This window comes from Oreochromis niloticus, linkage group LG22 (assembly GCF_001858045.2).
Source record: "Oreochromis niloticus isolate F11D_XX linkage group LG22, O_niloticus_UMD_NMBU, whole genome shotgun sequence".
NCBI lineage: Eukaryota > Metazoa > Chordata > Actinopteri > Cichliformes > Cichlidae > Oreochromis > Oreochromis niloticus.
The window spans coordinates 36191167-36213040 of record NC_031985.2 but is presented as its reverse complement, the minus strand read 5'-3'; the positions used below and the strand labels follow the sequence as shown (position 1 = coordinate 36213040).

Genomic DNA, 21874 nt, shown 5'->3' with positions numbered 1-21874 from the left:
CTTCTCTATAGAGGAGATGTAAAAGATTAGCAGTAGCAACTTTTGACCCAGGTTGTTTTTCCTAAGCATTGTCAGGAAGTGACATAATTGCTCTGCCTATTTGGTGTTTTCTGAGATGTTTTAGAATGAAATTAAACTTCTTTACACCAAAATAAAGGGGAATCATGTGAAGGTCACTGGGAAATATTTTTAGTGATCAAACTGGTTTGAATGTGGCCCACAGACTGAAGTGAGTTAGAACTTTCTGCTGAAAGCAGTTAGTTTTTAAGGAATGAATACTCCTCCCTTCACGGAGCAACACAGTCCACTGAAATGTCTTCATTTTTGACATAATAATAAAATCAAACAGGCTGGTGATCTGCATACTAAACAGAGGTTCATTGGTTTATTCAGCAGATCAGTTTCACCAGTAACTGGAAAATGTTTTTGTAATGATCAATCAGCCTTTTATTGTGTTATTTATTATAGACTGGTTCTCATAGTGGTGAAGAGAGAGCTGAGCATAAAAGCAAAGCTCTCAATTTACCGGTCAATCTACTTCCCTACCCTCACCTATGGTCAGCTGTAGGTAGTGACCGAAAGAACAAGATCGCGGATACAAGCGGTATGGATGTTGAATGAAGAGGACCAAAAAAGCCGTGTGAAGATTAACAGCTCCTTTGGTTTTGAATCAAAGAGTCCAGCCACCCTTCGGAGCTTCCTCCGAAGGGTGGCTGGACTCTCCCTTAGAGATAGGGTGAGAAGTTCAGCCATCCGGGAGGGGCTCAGAGTAGAGCCGCTGCTCCTCCACATCGAAAGGAGCAGGTTGAGGTGTTTCGGGCATCTGACAAGGATGCCTCCTGGACCCAGGACACGCTGGAGGAGGTGGCTGGGGAGAGGGAGGTCTGGGCTTCTCTGCTTAGGCTGCTGCCCCCACGAACCGGCCCCAGATAAGCGGAAGAAGATGGATGGATGGTTCTTATATAGGGCTTTTCTTCTCTATTAGAGCACTCAACTGACTTTATACAAAGGAACAAAAAATGCTTGTTGCTCTGCAGTGCTTCCATCAAAGTGTGAATGTTTGTCAGTGTTAGAAAACACTTTATATAAACTGCTTGAATGGGTGAATGCAGCATGTTTTATAAAGCGGTTTGAGTTTTCAGATAGAGTAGGAAAGAGCTAAATAAGAATCAATCCATTTAGCATAAATGCATCCTTGAAAAGCTGTTTGTAATTTGTGTGTCTCCTCACACAGGGTTATATCTAAACATCAGAGTGTTGTCCTGATCTACATACAGTAAATGTTTATACATTCACTCGAGAAGGTCACCGGATAAATGTGAACGCCCATCAGATAATAGATGAATAATTTTAATTCATTTAATTTTTGTGTCATGTTAAAATTTTTTGGAATCTTTGCTCAAATCCTTCATGACGGGTTTTTAACGTAAAATCTTCAAAATGAACTGCGGCCATCTCAGTGTGGTTCATCCTGTTCGAGGAGGTTTTGATGAGACAGCGGTGGCAGCCTGAGCTAATTGGGACAGGCTTGGTATGAGTACAGATCCTACAAAATGAGGACTGGCGTGTTCAGTTTGATTGTGCAGGGTGCAGATGGAGCTGGTTTTCACTGTTTCTCTGTACAGTGCTGTGCTGCAGCAGAATAAGTAGAGTCTGTCAGGATTTTACCCAGAATGCTTTGCTGTTTCTGGGATATTGTAGGTTTAACAGGCTCGCTGGTTCTTAACAGTCTGTCTCTCAGGTTTACTGTAACTGCAGACTAAATCCAGTTATCCCATTAATGTGGTTGTTGCTTGGTGGATGAGGGGGGTCGTTGTTTAACAGGGATCAGAGCATCTGGTGGTTTTGGGCTGTCTGAGGACTGTAGCTATCTGTGAGGTGCTGTAACCACCTGCGGCCTCCAGATGTCACTGTAGAGTCTCTGAGGTCAAAGGGTTTCAAAGCAGTCTTCGTGAACACATCTGACACAGTTTTATTTTAGTCTGTTTAAAATGTTTAGTTTGTGTGGGCCCTTTCATCAGTGAAGTAAAACCGAGCGTCCTACTGTCCTCACTATGTGTTGGGGGTTTTTTCTTTTGTTTTTTTAAGCCCCTTCCCCTACATTGCCTGTCACTTACTGCCTCTCCCAAGCATGATTAGCTTTGGAAGTTTTGTTTGTTTGTTTTGCTTTTTTGTTTGTGGTTTGTTTGGTGTGTGTCACAAGTATGAGCCAATCAGCAATGACTTCTATGTAAAAAGTGCTGTGTGAAAGAGATGGCACACACTGTAGACCAGCTGCCAACCTTTCGGGGCAGGACAGGGCAGACATCGCAACACTTTCATGATTTTATTGCCAGCATGTGATCAGACCATAAATCATAGACCTCCTGACTCTCAGCTTGTGGACTCTTATGGAGCTGCTGTGACATCATGTCAGGCCTTGGCCAAGCCTGCATCATGACTGTTGACTGTCCGACATCTGTGTGCTTTTACTTATTTTATTGTTTCCTTTATCTTTTGTTCATTTTGCTTTTATGTTTGATTTTCAGTTAAGAACTGGTAAGGTCACAGGAAGACTAATGAAATCATTTCAATGAATCCTGTGTTTGTTTGCTCGGTTTGTTTACCTTTATGGTTGGCCAAACAAATAAACAAACCGTTTCAGCTTTGTGTGCTACTGGGTGAGTTGTTGAATTCTGACGCATCCTGGTGGTGGCAGAGGAGAACTGAATTAATCCTGTTTCAGCAGCTTGATGTCTCATTCTGTTTCTGCTCATTTGAAGTAGAGCCCTGTGTGGGACTGTTTTTTTTTTTGTTTTGTTTGTTTTTTAAAATCCCTCTTCCTCTGAATTTCTGACCATTACCACCACATTACCACCACTCCCGCTGTCCGTCTGTGTCCAATCCTGCCTGCACCAAAAGACTTATTATTATTATTCATAGCTTTCACATGACGTCAGAGCTACTAGGACACACCCTCCTTGAGGGCAAAACAGTACTTCAGTCCTTTGCCCTCCAGCCATCCATCAAACGTCTGCGCATTTAACTTAAACAAAATGCCATTTAGTTTTTGTGCTATCAGATGCACTAATCAGCATTTATTTACAGCTGCCAGAAGGATGTAGAGTATGGCATGTGAGTACATCTGCTAGCCGTGCCTTACAGGCCAAATCCCACCAATACCTGCTTCTCCACAGCAACTCAGGCTGTCAGTGCAGCTCATTTAAACTGTCTTAATATTTAACTAAAATTGGGAAAATGCTCAACTATACTGTTAGGACATGATAATAATGTGACAAATTAATACTACCAGAACTTTTCTGACACTACACTGTAAATATACGAGTCAACAAAATATAAGATTTACATGTGGTAGTTCGTTTAAGCGAACTATGTAGCACTTACCTTTGCTTTAACAATAAACAGTTTCTTGCTCTTCACCTCCTACACATTGCATTATTTACCTAGGTCAGAAGTACCCGTAGGTGTCCGTACTTTGAAAGCTTTCGTCCTGGCAGCAGCGTAAGGTGAGGGATTCTCTACAAGATGCAGGTAGATGTTACCGAACTGGAGCCTTTGTGAGAGACCTCGCCACTTTCAGGGATTTAAATAAAGCGTCTCTCCATGTCTTCATTTTTCTTCAATCAATTGATTATCCAGTTAATCTTGGGTTGAAACAGGTGGAAAAAAACAACACTTTTGTCCTGCAGTACTATCAACTGTAATGTGTTACCCACTGGGCTAGTGAGTTGGTCACGTGAACCACATTATAAACACTCTATGATTAATGCATGTGTATGTGGCACTTTAAGTCCAGCGCTTTACTTTCTTTATTTTATAACTATTTTAAAGCTTTTCCAAATATCCATCTTTCCACTCTTTTCTTTAGTTTTAGACTCTCCAATCTGAATTTTGTTACCAACAGCAGTTGCACTCTTCATCCTGCTAACAATTTTGAGACCAACTGTTGCCCATGGCAACCTTAAAATCCCCCACTCCTGCAAGACTTGCGTTGGGTGGGATCCCAGTCCCAATGCAGGGCTCTAATTTAAAGCTTCAGTTTCAGTTTGTTTCTGTTATGATTTTGTTTTTATTTTATTTCATGATTAATTATATCACTGACATCATCATCATCATCATCATCGTTATCATCGCCATGTTTATGTCTGCAGGGAGCAGGAGGAAGTGAAACCTCCCTCGTCCTCGTAAGTACCTCATCTCCCAGAGTGCACCTCCCTTAGCCACGCCTCTTTTCCTCAATAAGCTATTTCTTGTGTCCCACGCTGCCCCTCCCACCCACTGATGTGCTTCCTGTCAGCTGACTGTGTGTATTACCTGGACAGGTGGAATCCATTCTCAGGGTTCAGTCAGTTGGTCAGTAACGTTGCCACCAACGTGTCCGAAGTTCTGCAGGTTAAAAGTCCAACAGACAACGAACTGCAGACGTGAGTAAACCCAGAGGCTTACCTGAGCACAGGTGTTTGTGTCTCACCTGAGCCTCAGTTCAGGTAGACACCTGATGCAGTCTTTATTCATCATGTTGCAGTCTGACACTGAAGGTCCAAATCCAATCGTACATGCCTGGCTTCGCCTCTTTAATGAACCAAACAAGGACCAGCTCACTGGTCGTTCAGACTTCAGTACAGGTTTAGCATATGTCACCCTCTGACCTCTCCTCTCTCTAAAAACCTCCTCCTCACAGGAAGTTACATCAGCAGTTTGAGATGTATAAAGACCACATGAAGAAGCTGGGTGAGGAGTCACCAGAGGCTCAGACAGCGCGGGCAGAGTCTCCAACCTGCGGGATCTGTCGCAAGACCAAGTTTGCCGATGGCTGTGGCAGAGCATGCTGCTACTGCCAGAGTCGATTCTGCGGCCGCTGTGGGGGGCGTGTCTCCTTGAGAGCCAATAAGGTTGGTCTATGAGTGAGTGCATTTCTGCATTTTTGTTGTGGACATTGCTGATTATCTGGGGTCATTTTCAGTTTGACTATTTTTTTCAGTGACAGTTTAATAACTCTAGATCGTCTGAAATGAAACAATTAAATGTCAGACTGTGAGCTTTGATTTGATTGACGCAGGCTGGATACTGTGCATAAAAGCGGCAGCAATTCATAAATGGTAAATGAAACGTTTATACATCCATGGTTTGGATACGTTTGGTATTGTCCCTCAGGTAGCTCTGCTCTGATACAATAAAATGGAAATGTTACTTAAGATCAGACTCATGGGACAGACAAAGTTTCAGCACCACTGTCACTGCTTTGAGTCATCTGCCCACTTATGTATAAATTAAGATTCCTACCATCAACTATCACAACTGTGCCCTGTACTACAAACATGCCCTGTACTCACCCTAACACTGGAGATCAGGATAAGTGTTCACACGAAGCTGATTATCAACTCAGCATTTAACCTGTGCATTCACATGAAAGGGATGGTGCTGCAGCATCGGATCAATCTAAAAGGGGCATTTTGCAGGTCACGTGACTCTTCTTCCACAGAAAATGATCCCTATGAGTGCCACCTACTCTAGACATGTTATAGCTGCTGATTAAATATTTTTAAAGAATCTAAAAACAGAATTCAATACAAATTTGATATGAGGTCAGCAGGTGCAGTGTAGGTGTTTTGTTTTAGGATCAGATTTTAATGCTTTGAATCTTCCTACCAAGCTATCCTCGACTCTGTGGCACCATTAAAAACCAGGCAGCTTAAGGCTAAAACCGAGCTTTGGTTTAATGACACCACTCGGGCTGTGAGGAGGGAGTGTTGTAGAGCTGAAAACAGATGGAAGAGGGACAAACTGCAAGTGTCTCTTCAAATCTTAAAGAACTGCTGGCGTCTCTATCAGGATACAGTCAAGGATGCTAAAAGGGAATACTTCTCCAAGATAATTTCCTTCAACAGTCATAATCTACGTGTGTTATTTAACTCTATCAACTTAGTTTTAAATGCTCCACAAAGTGACTGTTTGGAAGTCTCTCATAAACTATCTAATGATTTTGTGTTGTTTTTTTTTTTTAAATGAGAAGGTTGCAGCTACGCAGGCTCTCATCTCTGCCCCTGAATCTGACCCCTCTGTCTCGATCCCTTGCTCTGCTGTTTTTGACCAGTTTGAGCCTGTAACTCTTTCTTTTTTAGAGGATGTGGTTGGTCATCTGTGGCCCTCTGTTTCTCCAAATGATCTTGTCCCTCGACGATTTTTTAAAAAGATTTTGCCTTGCACAGGGCAGGCTGTTCTTACTATTATAAACAGCAGTTTAATGTCTGGTGTAGTCCCTGCTAATTTTAAGCAGGCAGTAGTACAACCCCTTCTTAAGAAACCCGCCCTGGACCACACTGTATTTACTAACTACAGGCCTATCTCCAAGCTGACTTTTCTGTCTAAAATCTTAGAGATAGATTGTATATTCCCAATTGATTGATTTAAGAAAAAATGAGAATAGTATTCTGAGGTCTTCCAAGCAGGTTTTAAAAACCTCCATAGCACTGAGTCAGCACTCTTAAAAGTTTTTAATGATATCTTCCCTACCTGTGATTCTGGTAATCATGTTGTTCTTGTCCTCCTTGACCTAACAGCTGCTTTTAACTCTGTAGACCACAACATTTTACTGTCTTGTTTACACCGTCTTGCAGGCATTCGTGGTACTACTTTGAATAGGTTTAGGTCTTATCTTTCTGATAGAACTTAGTGTTAACTTTTTAGGGTATGAGTCCTTTTCTGTGGCTCTTCAGTTTGGGGTCCCGCAGGGCTCAATTCTAGGGCCTCTGCTTTTTTCATTATATTTACAGCCCTTGGGAACCATCCTTAAAAAGCATGGAATGTCCTTCCACTGTTATGCTGACAACTGCCAGATTTATCTGCCTCTGAAGCAGAAATATGTCTTCTCTATTAAACCACTTCTGGCATGTCCAGAAGATATTAAAACTTGAATGTCCCTAAACTTTTAAAAATGTAATTCAAGCAAAATAGAGGTGATTGTGTTTGGTCCTTGCGGACCTAGTGATCTATCCGCCATTGATTTGGGACCCCTAGCAGAGTATTTTAAACTTGTTGTTACTAACTTGGGTTTTAAGATGGACAGTGACTTTAAATTGGACACTCAAATTAGAGCTACTGTCAAAGTCCAGTTTTTATCATTTCAGGTGCTTGGCAAAGGTAAGACCTGATTTATCCAGGCCACATTTTGAAAAAGTAACCCATGCTTTTATTTCATCTCGTTTGGATTACTGTAATGCACTGTATTTTGTAGTAAGTCCGTGTCTTCTCTCTCGTCTGCAGCTGGTTCAAAACGCTGATGCACGACTTTTAACCTGCCTGCCTTTAATCTAATGTGCTGATTTATTATTTTAATTTAATTCTAATTAATATTTTATATTTTTAAAGTTATTCAATGTATCGTTTTTTGGCATGTCAAGTGTACAGCACTTTGTTTTCAGCTGGGAGTTGTCTGAAAGTGCTCTATAAATAAATTGCTTGCTTATAGAACAATAACGTGTTGTAAAATTGTTTGCTGACAATAGGAAAAACTTAGCTCTGTGAACCTGACTGGCTCTCTGGCAGCTGGTCCCTCTGACTCCTCTCCTCCTGCTGCACATGAACCAGCTGACTGACCATATGATTCATTTTCTCATTCATGAAACCAGAGTTCAGAGCAGACAGAAACATAAGAGCAGACATTGTAGCTATATCTTATTCAGTATTTGATTAAAATTACTTTTTTCTCCCCTCCTGTTTCTACGGTAAATATCATGTCACCACTGATGCATCTTCATATTCCAGCTCCTCTGTATTAAATGGAAGCTCTACTCTTCATTTACCCATTGCCACACATTGCCATGGTGAATACTGATACCAGGATTCAGGCAACAGCAGCCTCTTACATGCGTTTATAGTAAACAAACTCGGTGTGTGTGTGTGTGTGTGTGTGTGTGTGTTTCAGGTGATGTGGGTGTGCAATGTTTGCAGGAAGCAGCAGGAGTTTCTCACTCGGTCAGGGGACTTTTCCCCTGAAACGCTATCCATCAATTACAGCTTACACAGGGCTCCCCACCCACCTACACATGGGCCACTGGGTGCCACGGGGCCCTTGAGTAATGGCGCAGCAGAATGGTGGGTATTATTCATTGTTTATATTATTTATCATTTTTTGTTCCTGAGGCCATTTAACTGTCAGCTGTGCTTGCATACTTCTCATTAAAATCTAAACTTTTAATTAGTGAGATTGTTTTTAATTAGAGAGTGACCTCCATCTCACACTCACACACACACACACACACACATATATCCTGTAATCAGATTAACAGATTAATAATCTGGTACCTTGCAGAGGATTACTGCTGGTGCTAAATACAGCACGCAGGCTAACAGTAGTAATGTCATTTCCTGTATTGCTGGGATTGGAGAGGGGGAGGGCCTTCCGGTGTGGTCCATGTCAGTCATAAACTTGCTGAGTGAGTCAAGGTGTTGGTCAATATCAAGCTTCAAACCTGGGAGAGCTGTAAAAACTTTATCTAAATGTTTGTGGTTGCACTCGGATTGACTGCATGTAAGTACACATCTCAGCTTCTTTATGCTCCCTGTTGATACAGATTCAAACTTTGTTGATCAGAAATCAGATTCACTTTCACCATCAGTAGGTTTAACCAGTGCTTTGATATTTTGATGCTTGTGAACATTGCATGTTGTTTGGAGCTGCTGGAGAAAAGTTTTAATGTTTCTATGCTGGATCGACATCTGCTGCTGGTTCTTGTTTTGGTAACAGAATTTAAGTCAGACAGAGTTTAGATTTTATGGTCGTAAACATAGAACAGGAGTCAAAATGTAGTTTTCCTTAAACAATGAGTTTATTATTACAGTGAAGACCTTTTTAAAAAGTTGACAGTACAGGTGAAAAAGCCTTGAAACAGGTCAATAAAAAGGAAGTCTGAACAGGAAGGACTTCATATGTCAATAGACTCCTCAGTTCTTGAAGCTTTGGTTCTGTGTAGAATGTGGGTGTATATATATGTATCAGCTGGCTGACAGTCTGTTCCTCCTCCACTCTCACTGGATCACACTCTGTGACTGACAGGAGGCAGAGCCCCTCGGGATTGTACTATAATGGCAGGAGGAGCAGGATGCCTAGCTCACCATCGGACCTTGCTGTGAACAACCGTTCTCGATCGCCACACTGCTGCCATGGTAACGGAGAGGAAGAGCTACAGGCACACAGCCAACCAATAAGAGATGGGCGAGGTCGCTGGTACTCACAGGTGAGTCTGACAGGTGAAATTCATTTATTTGCTCTCATTTCTTGTAAATTATTTGATCTGATACGGGAAGCTGTTTAATAGTTTATTTTCTTTAGAAATTAAAGAAGAAATGCAACAAAGAAAATGGGGTAGTTGTAGCACAGATAGTTGACCAGGTCTGCTAGTTTAAAGGTTGAACTGCGTTCCAAATAACTTTGGGCAAGTTGCTCTCCAATGCGTCCATTGGAGTGTGAATGTGTGTGAATATTAGATAGAAAGCACTGCAAAGTATTAAAAAAGTGCTTGTATGAATGGGAGAATGAGGCATGTTGAGGCATTCTGTTTGAGGACTTTATACAACATGCCACTGACACCCATTCAATAAATTCATTCATACCATTGTCTTTGTTACATGGACTGGTTGTCACATAGCACTTTTCTGCACTCCCCGAGTACTCAAAGTGCTATATAAGAACCATTCTGTTTGCCAAAAGCAATTAATTAAATGTTTTAACTAATTTTTCACTAGTTTAATAGTTTTTTATTAATGATTTAATTAATTTCATTTATTGATGGTTAAGTCGTGCTATGAATGACAGTTGAGCTGTGATAAACATGGCAGGCTTCAGGGGTTACCAAAATGATGATGATGATGATGATAATGTTCACCTTTCTCACCTCCTGGCTCAGGATCACCCTCTAGACCAACGTCAGGATGAGCTTGAGCTGCAGCGACAACAGGAAGTGGAGTTTCAGGCACGGTACCGTAGTGACCCAAACCTTGCCCGTTACCCAGTGAAGACACAGCCAAGTGAAGAAACCATGAGGATGTTAGCTCAGGTAGGCAGGGTCCGCCACCAGCGCCGCCACAGTGATGTTTCCCTGGCAACCGCAGAGCCTGACCACCTGACCATGAGGCATTCAGGTAAGGGCATGTCCGCCCATCTATTCGCATCTTATTTTATTAGCAGGCAGTGATTGGTATTACTCGTTTCATTCTCAGCTCTTCGTCAGAATCTGCCTCTGGGTTTGGTCAAATCTGGAGGTCAGAGGTCATACTCTGTGGACCGTGCAACCACTCACATAAGCCCAACATATTCCCGTCGCAGCCCATTATCACAACAACTACTGGACCCAAGCTCAACCCTGAAGAGGAAGCCAGCCACTGAGAATGTAGCACAGAGGCGTCGGCATGTAGGGAAGATGCACGTGATTGGTAGCTTTAGCAGCTCAGAGGAGGATCTTGTTACCACACCTGAGTACACTAGCGCTGACGAGCCTGACAGTAAGTGGCTACATGCTAACAGCCAGTCATTTTTCTTACATGTGTGCACATTGCTTGAGAGTTGTTTGTCACGTTGGACATGATACAGCCACTGGTCACAAGAGAGAAAAGTGTATTCTCTGACCTGTGATCAAGTGGTTGTTGAAGGATGCTGGTTGTCACTGAGTGAAATCGGTCACAAGGAAGGGGCTGCATAAAAAACCTTTGTCATTGTTGCTTTGGACAAAAGCAGTTTTTTGAATTCGCCCAATTGCATGGAAAACTGTTTTTAAGTCTTGTAGTCCAAGCAGACAGACTCCTGTGACGTCTGCCAGATGGTAACAAGGAGAACAGCTGATGTGCTGAGTGGCTGTGGTCCTTGATGATGCTTTGTGCTTTGCACCGTTGAAGATAGATGTCCTGAATGGCAGGAAGACTCATGCCAGTGATGTGCTCTGCTGCCTTCACCACTCTCTGTAGTGATTTATGGCTGCTAGCAGAGCAGCTTCCGTACCAAACTGTAATGCAGCTCGTCAGCAAGCTCTCAATCACACACCTGTAGAAATTTGAGGTGATGTTAGCGTTCATGCCAAACATTCCTGTGTTTAGGATGAGTGATGAGGAGGTGTGCTTACCAATTCTCACCACCTGGGGCCTGTTTGTGAGGAAGTTCAGAATCCATCTGCAGATCGGTGTTCCTAGCCCAAGGTCGACGAGCTTCGAGACAAGTTTTGAGGGGATGATGGTGTTAAATGCTGAGCTGTAGTCGATGAAGAGCATTCTTGCATATGTATTCCCTTTTTCCAGGTGAGTGAGGGCGGTGTGCATTGTCAGGGTGATGGCATCCTCTGTGGCTCTTTGTCCGATAGGCGAACTGAAGAGGGTCCAGTGTGTCAGGGAGGGAGGAGCAGCCCCCCCTTGACCAGCCGCTCAAGCCACTTCATGATGAGGGTGGTAGTCATTCAGACAGGAGACCACTGATTTCTTAGGAACGGAAATGATGGTGGATGTTTTGAGGGATATGGGGACCACTGTCTGCCTCAGGGAGAGGTTGGAGATGTTGGTGAACACCCCTGCTAGCTGGTCGGCACACGCTTTGAGAAGCCGGCCTGGGATGCCGTCTGGTCCCGGAGCTTTGTGAGGATTGACTTTTTTTGAAAGACGATCTCACAGCTTCTGTTTTGAGAGTTAGAGTTATAGCCTCACTGTGCTCCTGAAGATAGAGGATCTGCTCTCTGTTGTCTGCATCAAAATGAGCATAGAAGTTGTTGAGCTCGTCTGCAAGAGACGCTGTGGCCTGAACACTGCCTGTGTTTTCCTTCTTGTAGTCAGTGATGCAGCACAGTCCATTCCACAGTCGCCTGGTGTCAAAGCTGTGGTAACTGGACTCCACTTTGTCCCTGTAGTCCTTTCTGGCCTTTTTTATGGACTGCTTTATATGCATCAGCATCCCCTGAGTTAAACGCAGAGGTCCACGCTTTTAGCTTGGCACAAATGTCTTTATTTACCCAGGGTTTTTGATTTGGATATATGCGGACGGTGGTTTTAGTGATGGTATCGTCCATGCATTTTGCAATATATCCAGTGACAGAGTCTGTGAGTTCATTGATGTTGCCATCAGCTGCATCCACAAATATCTGCCAGACAGTTGTCTCAAAGCAGTCCTGTAAGACCCCTTCAGCCTCACTGTCCCATATGTAGATGACCCTGGAAACTGTTTTTTCCTGTTTAAGCCTGTATGCACACAGCAGCAGCAAATACAAAGCTAGGTGGCTGCATGCTAACAGTATTAAATCAGAGATAAAGAATTAAACCAAAACAACCCCAAAAACAGAGCAGAACAGTAAATCCCGGGGGTCACAAATCGGCCCGGCAAGGGCTCCAATCTGACCTATTAGAGTTTTTTGTGGAGGAGTGTGACAAAGTGGGTGAGAACACCATTTGTTCATATTCTTAGTTAACATTGTTGTTTTGATTTAATCATATTTCACATGTAATCTGCAATAGGCAAACATCTACTATCCCGGGTTTGTTTATGTTTTGCACTTTTACAGATTATATAATATAACATCTTGGTTTAAATCAATTCCTGCAAGTTTGTTAAGTTAACATTAGTGATGTGTCCTGTGTGTCGAAGCTTCGAATCGCGCTTCGGGTAATCTCGGGGGCGTGTCTGTGAAGCGCGTATCGAGGCTTGCTTTGATTACGTATGCAGTGACGTTCGAGGCTTCGCGGGCAGTCCGTACCACGTGACTGATTCGGGAACTGGTTCACTGGTTCGCGCCAGATTCGAAATAAAATGGGCAGCAAAACACAGCTGATGCCCCCATCACATTGTGTTGCGGAATTGGATTGTTTACGTGCTACATAGTTACTTGAGCATTTCTTCTTCGATGGAGCCTGCAAGGAAGAGATTTGTTTTCTCTTCTAATAAAGTATGCACACAGTAATAAATATCACAAATGATAAGTACCATAATATAAATAAACAACACTACAGATCCTATAACCTGATTTATGTCTTTTAGTTTATTAAAAAGTGAAGCGCCACACAGTTTGTGTCATTATCCAGATGTACATAAGCATGTCTCCAAAAGTTGAATCTGTTCATCTGGACGTAGCGTTTTGTGGGAGAAACGTTTCGTCACTCATCCAAGTGACTTCTTCAGTCTCGTATACATACATAAGCATGATTACACAGTTATAGGGGCGGGTTTTGATTATCGATTAAAATCGATTCTCGCTTGGAAAACGTGATATTGTTTAATTAAAATCCTGAATCGATTTTTAATATAACTTTATTTTGCCCGAAATGCCAGAATCTCAGGTTAAACCTCACAAAAATTTCAACAACCACCAAACAGCTAAAACAGTAAGTGACAGCAGGTACATGGATTCTGCACAAAGACGCAAACACAAAGCGCGGAACCGCTGACGGATCAGAATCAGTGAGATGTCGCCTTTCTCACCCGACGACACGGACACGGTCGGGGCTGAAAGGACAGCTCACTGATTCTCATGTGTCGGCGGGTCCGCACTTCGTTTTTACGTCTTTTTGCGCTGATTCTGACGCTGCAGGTTTTATTTCTCTCCAAACAATATTGACTGAACCAGCAGCAAAAGAAGATCCAAACTACGCTTCACATAAACATCGTCATGAATTCCCTCTGACTTTTGCTGTTTTGCTTCCACCACGATAAAAATCACACTTCATGCACAGCTCTCTCTCCCTCTCTCTCTCTGTACTTGAAGAACAGTTTCCCGTCTAAAAATCTGTTTTTTGCATTATTCCCTTGCTTGTTACGCACAAGTCTACCGTTGTTTACAGCGCTGTCAGCCGCTGTTTTTTCCTTTTACTTACTACCGAAAAGAAAACCTAATTTCTGCTGTTCAATAGGCTACCAAACAAATTTAAACTTTTTAAAATTATGCAAAATTGCAAAACGCTTAGCCGTGTCTCTAAACCTCTGTAACTTTGCTTTGCTTCATTCAGCAGCATCAGGTAATGTTCATATGTTGATGAATGGTTTTCTTTCGTTTTTGATCTGCTGCAGAATATTTTTATAAATCGTATTTCTGTTTTATCCTTAGCTGCTTTGACACAAAGGCATCTGCTGTGATGCTCACACCTTTGATAAAGTCTCGCAAGTGTCAGCTTTCTTTTTATAGATATAAAAATATAGAAATGTACTGATCCATGATCTGAATTATAATATTTCTGACTGAGGCACAATTTCCCCTGATCGAATCCTGGATCGAATCGATTCTAGAAATCAGTGACAATACGCAGGCCTAACAGTTACACAATCATACCAAAACTCTGTCCTGATAGTTTCCACTTTCTCTTTTGTATCAGACATACTGAGACAATATTTGGGATAAATAACCACGAAAACAATCTATTTATTCAGTTTAGAGGTTTACACATCACATCATTATAATCACAGAGCCTATTTCACTTAAATCGTCCACTTGATGGCGCAGTAGAGCAAATGAATCATCACAATGCTTCGAACCATGAGTCGACCAGTTGGATGGAAAGCTTCAGCTCATCACGAGGCTTCATCTCACCATCACTAGTTAACATGTTATTTATTTCAACTGTTAATTTGTATTGTTTAGAACTTACCTTACCTACCTGTCTTCCAGAAACAAAAGGAGGAAATGTAGTTTTACTTCCTGCTTTATAGCTTCTGGGTTCATCTGAGGTCACAGGAAGAGACCAAGTGCAGGAGGGGAAGAACGCTTGTAATTTAATAAACTTGATTTTAGAGGGTTTATGAAGAAATAGATTTATTGTTGTAATATGTATTGATTACACCATAGAGTTTATGTTGCCAGTAAAGAGTAGTAGAGGTTTGAATATAATCATGTTTAGCTTACCTACCTACTGAATGGAATAGTCCAGAGAAGAAATCGTTTGGTTAAGTGGACTATTTAAGCAGAACTCAGGTGTTTGAGGAAAAAGGTTCAGGTCAGTGTAGCTGTGTGCAGTTTGACCTTAATTTCTGTTGATTTAAGTTCAGTTATGTTTATTTGAACTGAGTTATTTATAGAGTTGAGTTTCTTATTTATTTTTTGTAAATATTGTTTGGGGCACCAAATGGTGAATAAATCACTTGCTACACTGGACAGCATCAGTCTCCTGCACTTCTTTGACCGCTTAAGTCAAGTCCTACCACAAGGAGTAATTAAACTTTGGACTTTTAACTGTATTTTCAAAAGTTTTGCTCCCACTTGCACCTCCACATGTGTCACGTGTGTGTGTGTGTGTGATATATATATGTCTATATATATCTATATAGATATATATAATCCCTTTTTGCGCGGCAGTCTTTATCAGGTCCTTTACTAGAGACTTGGAAGATTGAGAGTCCTGCACAGTATCTTTGCTGTTCCTAGGCCTGCACTCTTCTGGACAGAGATCTCGGATGTTGTTCCTGGGATCTGCTGAAGCCACTCGCCTAGCTTTGGGGTCACTGCACCAAGTGCACTAATTACCACTGAGACCCCTGTTACCTTCACCCTCCACATCTTCTCGAGCTCTTCTCTGAGCCCTTTGTATTTCTCCAGCTTCTCATTTTCCTTCTTCCTGATATTGCTGTCATTTGGTATCGCTATGTCTCTCACTATGGCCATCTTCCTCTCCTTGTCCACCGCTACTATGCCCGGTTGGTTAGCCATCACCATTTAAGTCCATCTGTATCTCGAAGTCCCACAGGATCTTAGCTCACTCATTCTCGACCACCCTAGGGGGCGTCTCCCCTCTAGACTTCCCGGCCATACTCGGCACAGATGTTTCTGTATACTATGCCGGCCACTTGGTTATGGTGTTCCATCCTGCCTGCTAGGCATGCCAGGCAGGAGGAACCATCCAAGATGGTTTTACTCGGTTCCTCCTCTTGCTCCTTTTTCTTGGGTTTCTGCTGCCTGAGGTATTCACTAAGCACGCAATCGGTCGTGGCCATCTTTCTGATGTACTTGTGGATGTTTTTTGTCTAATCCGGGACTGTGGTACTGACAGTCACTACTCACCAGCCACCTTCCTTTTGTTTAGGATACAGCCTCAGGGTGCAAGACTCCATGCATGGTCAGGAGCTTCATGATCTTGATGTCAATGGCTTATTTTTCCTCCTTTGGCCAGCTTATTGTCTGAGGAGGGTACCTGACCACAGGCAGGGTGTAGGCTCCTCAGGACTTTCCTGACATTCTGCAGGTACTTAGTGGTTGCAGCTTTCCTAGCAGCCTCTTTGTGGTTCCCATTTACCTGTGGGATTCCCAGGTACTTGTAGCTGTCCTTGATGTCTGTAACATTGCCTTCTGGTAGTTCGATCCCCTCATTTCTGTCTACCCCCCACTCTTCGTTATCACCCAACTATACTTCTCCAATCCAAATGACATTCCAATGTTGTCGCTGTATATCCTGGTGGTGTGGATCAGCGAATCGATGTCTTGTTCATTCTTGGCATACAGCTTCATGTAATTCATATAGAGGAGGTGGCTGACTCCTTCTGTAGTCGATACCCTTAGCTAGTCTTGTCAATGATCTCACTGAGGGGGTTCAGGTGTATGCAGAACAGCAGTGGGGATAGAACATCTCCTTGATAGATCCAGCACTTGATGGTGACTTGTGCTATGGGCTTGAAGTTGGCCTCTAGTGTTGTACGTCACATCCCCATTGAGTTCCTGATGAAGGCTCTTAGGGTCCTGTTGATCTTGTACAATTCCAGGCATTCCAGGATCCAGGTGTGGGGCATCGATTCATAAGCCTTCTTGTAGTCAATCCAGGCAGTGCATAGGTTGGTCAGCTTAGTCTTGCAGTCTCAGGTGACTGTTCTATCTACCAGTACCTGGTGTTTCGCTCCTCTGGTATTCCTGCCTATTTCTTTCTTTGTCCCACTCATTTATTAACCCTTTAAGACCGGTCGGAGCGGGCACGCTCCGTTTTACGTAACTATTTTTAAATTTCTGTAGAACTGCAACCACATAAGCTAGCGCAATAATTTTTTTTGCATATGACACCGGAGGGAATGTACTTACATCTTATTCCATCATTTTGTCCTAGGTCACGGTTTCCTTCCACATATAGCTTTGCAAAAATTGCATAAAAAGCACTTGCAGCAACAAAAACATAATATTAATATAATAATATAATATTAATAATATTCGCAAATGCACTCAAATTTTTCAATGGTGCAACTAAAAAAAAATCCTAGGTCGCACCAGTGCGACCAACTGTTTGAGTAAAAAGAAAAAAAAAGAAAAGTCAATTTTTTTTTTTTACCTGATTTTTGGTTCTGAGAAAAATGAGATCCACATATGAAGACAGTTTTAAATTTAAATAGAACAGTGGCAGTATAATGTCCTCGAAAAGTGGATATCAGGTTCTTGTAAAGCAAAATTTAGTATTTTGGTCTAGACAACCCAAAATATAATATCCATATGTGGACGCCAGATCCTTGGAGGTTAAGCTTGTAACTGACATTTATGCAATATAATGAAGTAAATGCAGAATATACACAAAGAATGTGTTTTGGAGTTTGTACATGCTTTGGACTTTGTACGTGCTTTGGAGTTTGTACATGCTTTGTCTCTAGGGGCCACCGTAAATATACTTTTATTTATTCACTCCACTTAAAATGTAATAAATAAATTATAAAATGCGAAAAACAACGTATTTTAAAGTTGAATTTACATTTCAACTTTTAACTATATAAATTTTCAGCTTTTTCCTTTTAAACAAATTTAAAGTGAAACAACACAAAACACTGCAAACCACAACACAATAAAATATAAATTAAAATATGCAAAACAAAAAGAGGATGCACATTCTCTGTCATATAGGCCTCCATGAATAAACTTTCTGAATTCTTTATCATCTGCAACTGAAAATAGTTGTGGATTATTACTACCTTTCTAATGTGAAGTTGTTGTCCCTGGCTCTCTCTCTCTTTCCCTCAGCTCTGTTCCTCTGCTACTGCGAGTGTAACTACCGCCCCTCCCCCCTCTGCTCAGCGCAAGCACAAGGCTCACGTGCGGAGTGAAGCGGAAAAAAAGTGCGAGAGAGAGGGTGAGAGAAAGAAAAAAAAAAAATATTGGGAGCCGGCTCGCGTCGTTCACTTCAAAGATTTGGCTCTAAGAGCCGTTTCGTTTGCGACTGACACATCACTAATAGCCAGTGCTCTGACACAGAGCCATCAATCTCTGAACGCTGAAAAAGCACAGTGTATCCAGAAAACACATTATATGATGCGATAAATGCACTGCCCAAGTGTCCCCTCTCCTCACTGCCTTTCAGCAGCAGGCAGCAGCAAACAGGTCGTCAGAGGAGCCGATGTGATGATTAAGTGCCTTGTCTACAATATTACCAAAGAGTGCCAAAGCACTTTAAGCACAAGCACAAGATTATTAGTTAATCATTTACAACTCAATATTGTCTGTATGGACAGCAATTTCCCCCCCAAAAGAGTGCATATGTAAAACTGCGGTTTTAAGCGATGCAGTTGAAAAATTTGGGCGTGCCTAACTTTTTGTGCTGGTGCGCCTTTTTTTCTTAGGCGCACCAGTGCAACCGTGGCAAAAAGTTAGTCTAGAGCCCTGTCTTAGAGGGTTAAGCCATGTGCCTATTCATCTCAGCCACTATGATGCCTGACAGGAGCTTCCATCTGGTAGTGAGACAAGTTATTGGCCAGTAGTTGGATGGGACCAGTCCCTTCTGTGATCGTTGGGGATCAGGACTGTCTGGCCTTCAGTTAGCCATTCTGTGTGTTTGTCATCGACTATCAACTGGTTCATTGTGCTGCCAAGCACTCATACAGTGCAGTCAGCTTCTTCAGCCAGTAGGTGTGAACAATGTTGGGGCCTGGTGGTGTCCAACTCTTCATACTGAAGACCCTTTCTTGGATGTCTGCCACTGTGATGGTTACTGGACCCTGGTCAAGGAGGATCCTGTGGTCTGCTCTTAGTTCCAGTAGCCACTGATCATTGCTGTTATGGGTTGTCCTTCTCCCATATGCTCTTCCAGTATTGCTCCGTCTCCAGCCTTGGTGGTGCTGTTCGCATATTGTTTCCCTGCCACTGAACAATAATAATAATAATAATAATAATAATAATCCACTCACATAATTTTTCCGCAATAAAGAATATAAATTGATTTATTGCAAGCATAACTGTTAACAGATTTAGAATTTTACACAAGCGCTTTGAATGTTTCCGTGTTTTACGAAGCCTTTTAAGCCGCCTATTATTGATCAAGTATGGAGGAAATCGGCATTTATAGGGACATACTTAGCTTTTGGTGATAAATCGTTTAGAACAGTGTGTGGGAGCTCAGGGAAGCATTGCCTTATTTACTGATGATTTCCTTTGAAGGATCACTTCAAAGGTTGTCAGTTTTGGATTTGCCCAGTTAAATGCACTGTTGGATGCACTTAACTGGGCCCTGCCCTTTTTCCATTCAGTGCAGTCCTGTGCCGCAGTTGTAGCAGTTTCCACCCCTGTCCTTGGTTTGTCCTGGCCTGCCTCTGCCTCAAAAAATGTGGGAAATTAAGTTGTTGCCTGTATTGTGAGATAGCACACACTGAGGGGTGGTGGCTGTGTCGACTGCAAGCAGCTTACTGCTAGTAGTATAGATTGATGTGGGAGAAATGGATGCAATGGGGAAAGAGGTGTTTGTTCCTCCATTGTTAACAGGGGTGCTGATGGCTTTCCTCTGCTACAGGATAGGATGCGGCCTTGGGCCTGGAAGGGGGCTTGGATAATTATCTCTGCCTTCCCAAAAGCTTATGTTTTTCAGCTTCTTTTAACCATGCAAGTGTGTGTGCATATCCAAATTTCTGTAATTTGCTCTTACCTTTATTTTTCCCACTAACTACTTACATTTTTCAGTGTCTAGCTTTCCCTAAAACCCAAACTACTTTTGCCATAAGGGAAAAAGTACAACCGCTCTCGGGTCTCTATAACGCCATAATTCTGCGTCACTGGCGTGGAGCATGTCCGGTTCTAGCTTACTGCAATTACATTCCGCATGCCATTTTACTTTATTTTTGTTTTATTTTATTGTCTATTTTAGCTCTCCATTTCAGCTTCAGTTTATTTTTTTCTTAAGTTTACTCATTTACTTGTTTTTTTATTTTATTTTTTTATTTGCTCACATATTTTTTTAAGCTTTTATAATTCAGTCAGCCAACCAGTTGATATGACATAACCAGTTGATCCAAGAAACTGGTCTTTGCAATTGCGGGAGTCCTGGTCAGTTAGAACTGCCAGATTTCACAGGAAAGCCTCACTGGAGACACTGACACTCACTCTACAACCTTCTATAGCTTCTATAGCTTTTTATTAGAATATTCTTATTATACTATTTTAACATGCGCAACTCAGCGAATGGCCATTTTTTTTAATGGTTCCTAACCATTACTCCTATAGTCCCGGACTTGTAAATAGAGGTTGTAATCTACCTGTACAGCATAGGGTTTTGTGACGGTCCCAGACAGTTTCTTTCTCTTTTTGGTGTCACAATAAACAAACTGTTTGTCACTGTCCTGGTCCTTTCCTGCTGCTGGCCTCATCTTCCCAAATGGCACTTTACAAGTGACTGGGCAGAGGTCTTTATCAGGAATCATATAGACTCCCCCATGCACAGTCTAAGTCAGAATCTCTAAAGTGAACAGGCGAGATCTAAAAGGCTCTAAAAGACCAAAACTGTTAGAAAAATTCTCTTATGAAGGGAGGCACACAGAGTAGCTAGTTCCAGTGCAAGGAAGCAAAAGCATATGCCATGAATGTCTGTCTTGCTCACTGGGGCAGTCCTGTGAGTTTCATTTATATACTTCTTCCAGTGTTATCCTGGGAAGAGATATGTGTCTGACACTATTACAGAGAAACAGTTATTTGGTGTATTTGTACTGAACATGGTTCTAACTACTTTGGATAACAGATAGTACCAGAGGAGCCACAACAAGACCAAAGAAGAGGACAGGGAGAGAGAAAAGGCATACATTCTTTCAGTTTACTGTAAAGAGTGTTGCATAACTTGGTCTGACCAATCAGAAGCTGAGATTGTGTTTGGAAATCACGGACACTGGGTCCTTCAGGCTAAAAAGTAGTGGGATCATCTGTCTTGCTTTGTTTGCTGTGATTGCTACTTATGTTTGAGAGCCATACAGTCTGCAATAAAATCCCTTAAAAGACATTAAATGTCGGCCAAAGTGCTGAACAGAGGGATAATGTAATAAAATACAAGAAAGAATTAAAATAAATGATGTAAAAAACATTACAAAGCATATATATATGTATTAGGGGTGCAACAATACATGTATCTGTATTGAACCGTTCGATACAGTGAATAGAATAGAATAGAATAGAATAGCCTTTATTGTCATTGTACAGGGTACAACGAAATTGGAGTGCCACTCCCTTGGTGCAAAAATACAATAATAAATATAAATGTAAAATATAAAAGGTACATTAAAACAAACAATAGTAAGTACAATATATACAGGATAGCACAATATATACAGGATAGCAGCATTAATATAATGACAGTAAGAATAGCAGCATAATAATTGACGGTGACAGTATGGTGTAGCTAAGCAGTTTCATTTGTTTTTGTGCTTATTTACTATTCAATTCAATTCAATTCAATTTTATTTATATAGCGCCAAATCACAACAAAAGTCGCCTCAAGGCGCTTTATATTGTACAGTAGATAGCACAATAATAAATACAGAGAAAAACCCAACAATCATATGACCCCCTATGAGCAAGCACTTTGGCGACAGTGGGAAGGAAAAACTCCCTTTTAACAGGAAGAAACCTCCGGCAGAACCAGGCTCAGGGAGGGGCGGCCATCTGCTGCGACCGGTTGGGGTGAAAGAAGGAAAACAGGATGAAAG

At 41.9% G+C, this 21874-nt stretch overlaps 1 protein-coding gene across 24 annotated transcripts in view; it reads left to right on the top strand.

Annotated features, from left to right (window-relative positions):
* The window catches only part of rims2b (regulating synaptic membrane exocytosis 2b), a 66685-nt gene that overhangs the window by 2358 nt on the left and 42453 nt on the right, over positions 1-21874 (top strand). For 23 of the 24 annotated variants that reach the window (XR_003215938.1, XR_002057966.2, XR_002057967.2 and 20 more), the window contains 7 exons: positions 4152-4184; positions 4323-4424; positions 4682-4892; positions 7925-8094; positions 9056-9236; positions 9906-10140; positions 10219-10500. Coding sequence is in view for 21 of the 24 variants with exons in the window: in XM_019350604.2 (XP_019206149.1) it covers positions 4152-4184; positions 4323-4424; positions 4682-4892; positions 7925-8094; positions 9056-9236; positions 9906-10140; positions 10219-10500 (1214 nt within the window). In the remaining 3 variants the exon portion in view is untranslated. The remainder of the gene's footprint in view (positions 1-4151; positions 4185-4322; positions 4425-4681; positions 4893-7924; positions 8095-9055; positions 9237-9905; positions 10141-10218; positions 10501-21874) is intronic. The other variant, XM_019350611.2, reaches the window with a different exon arrangement.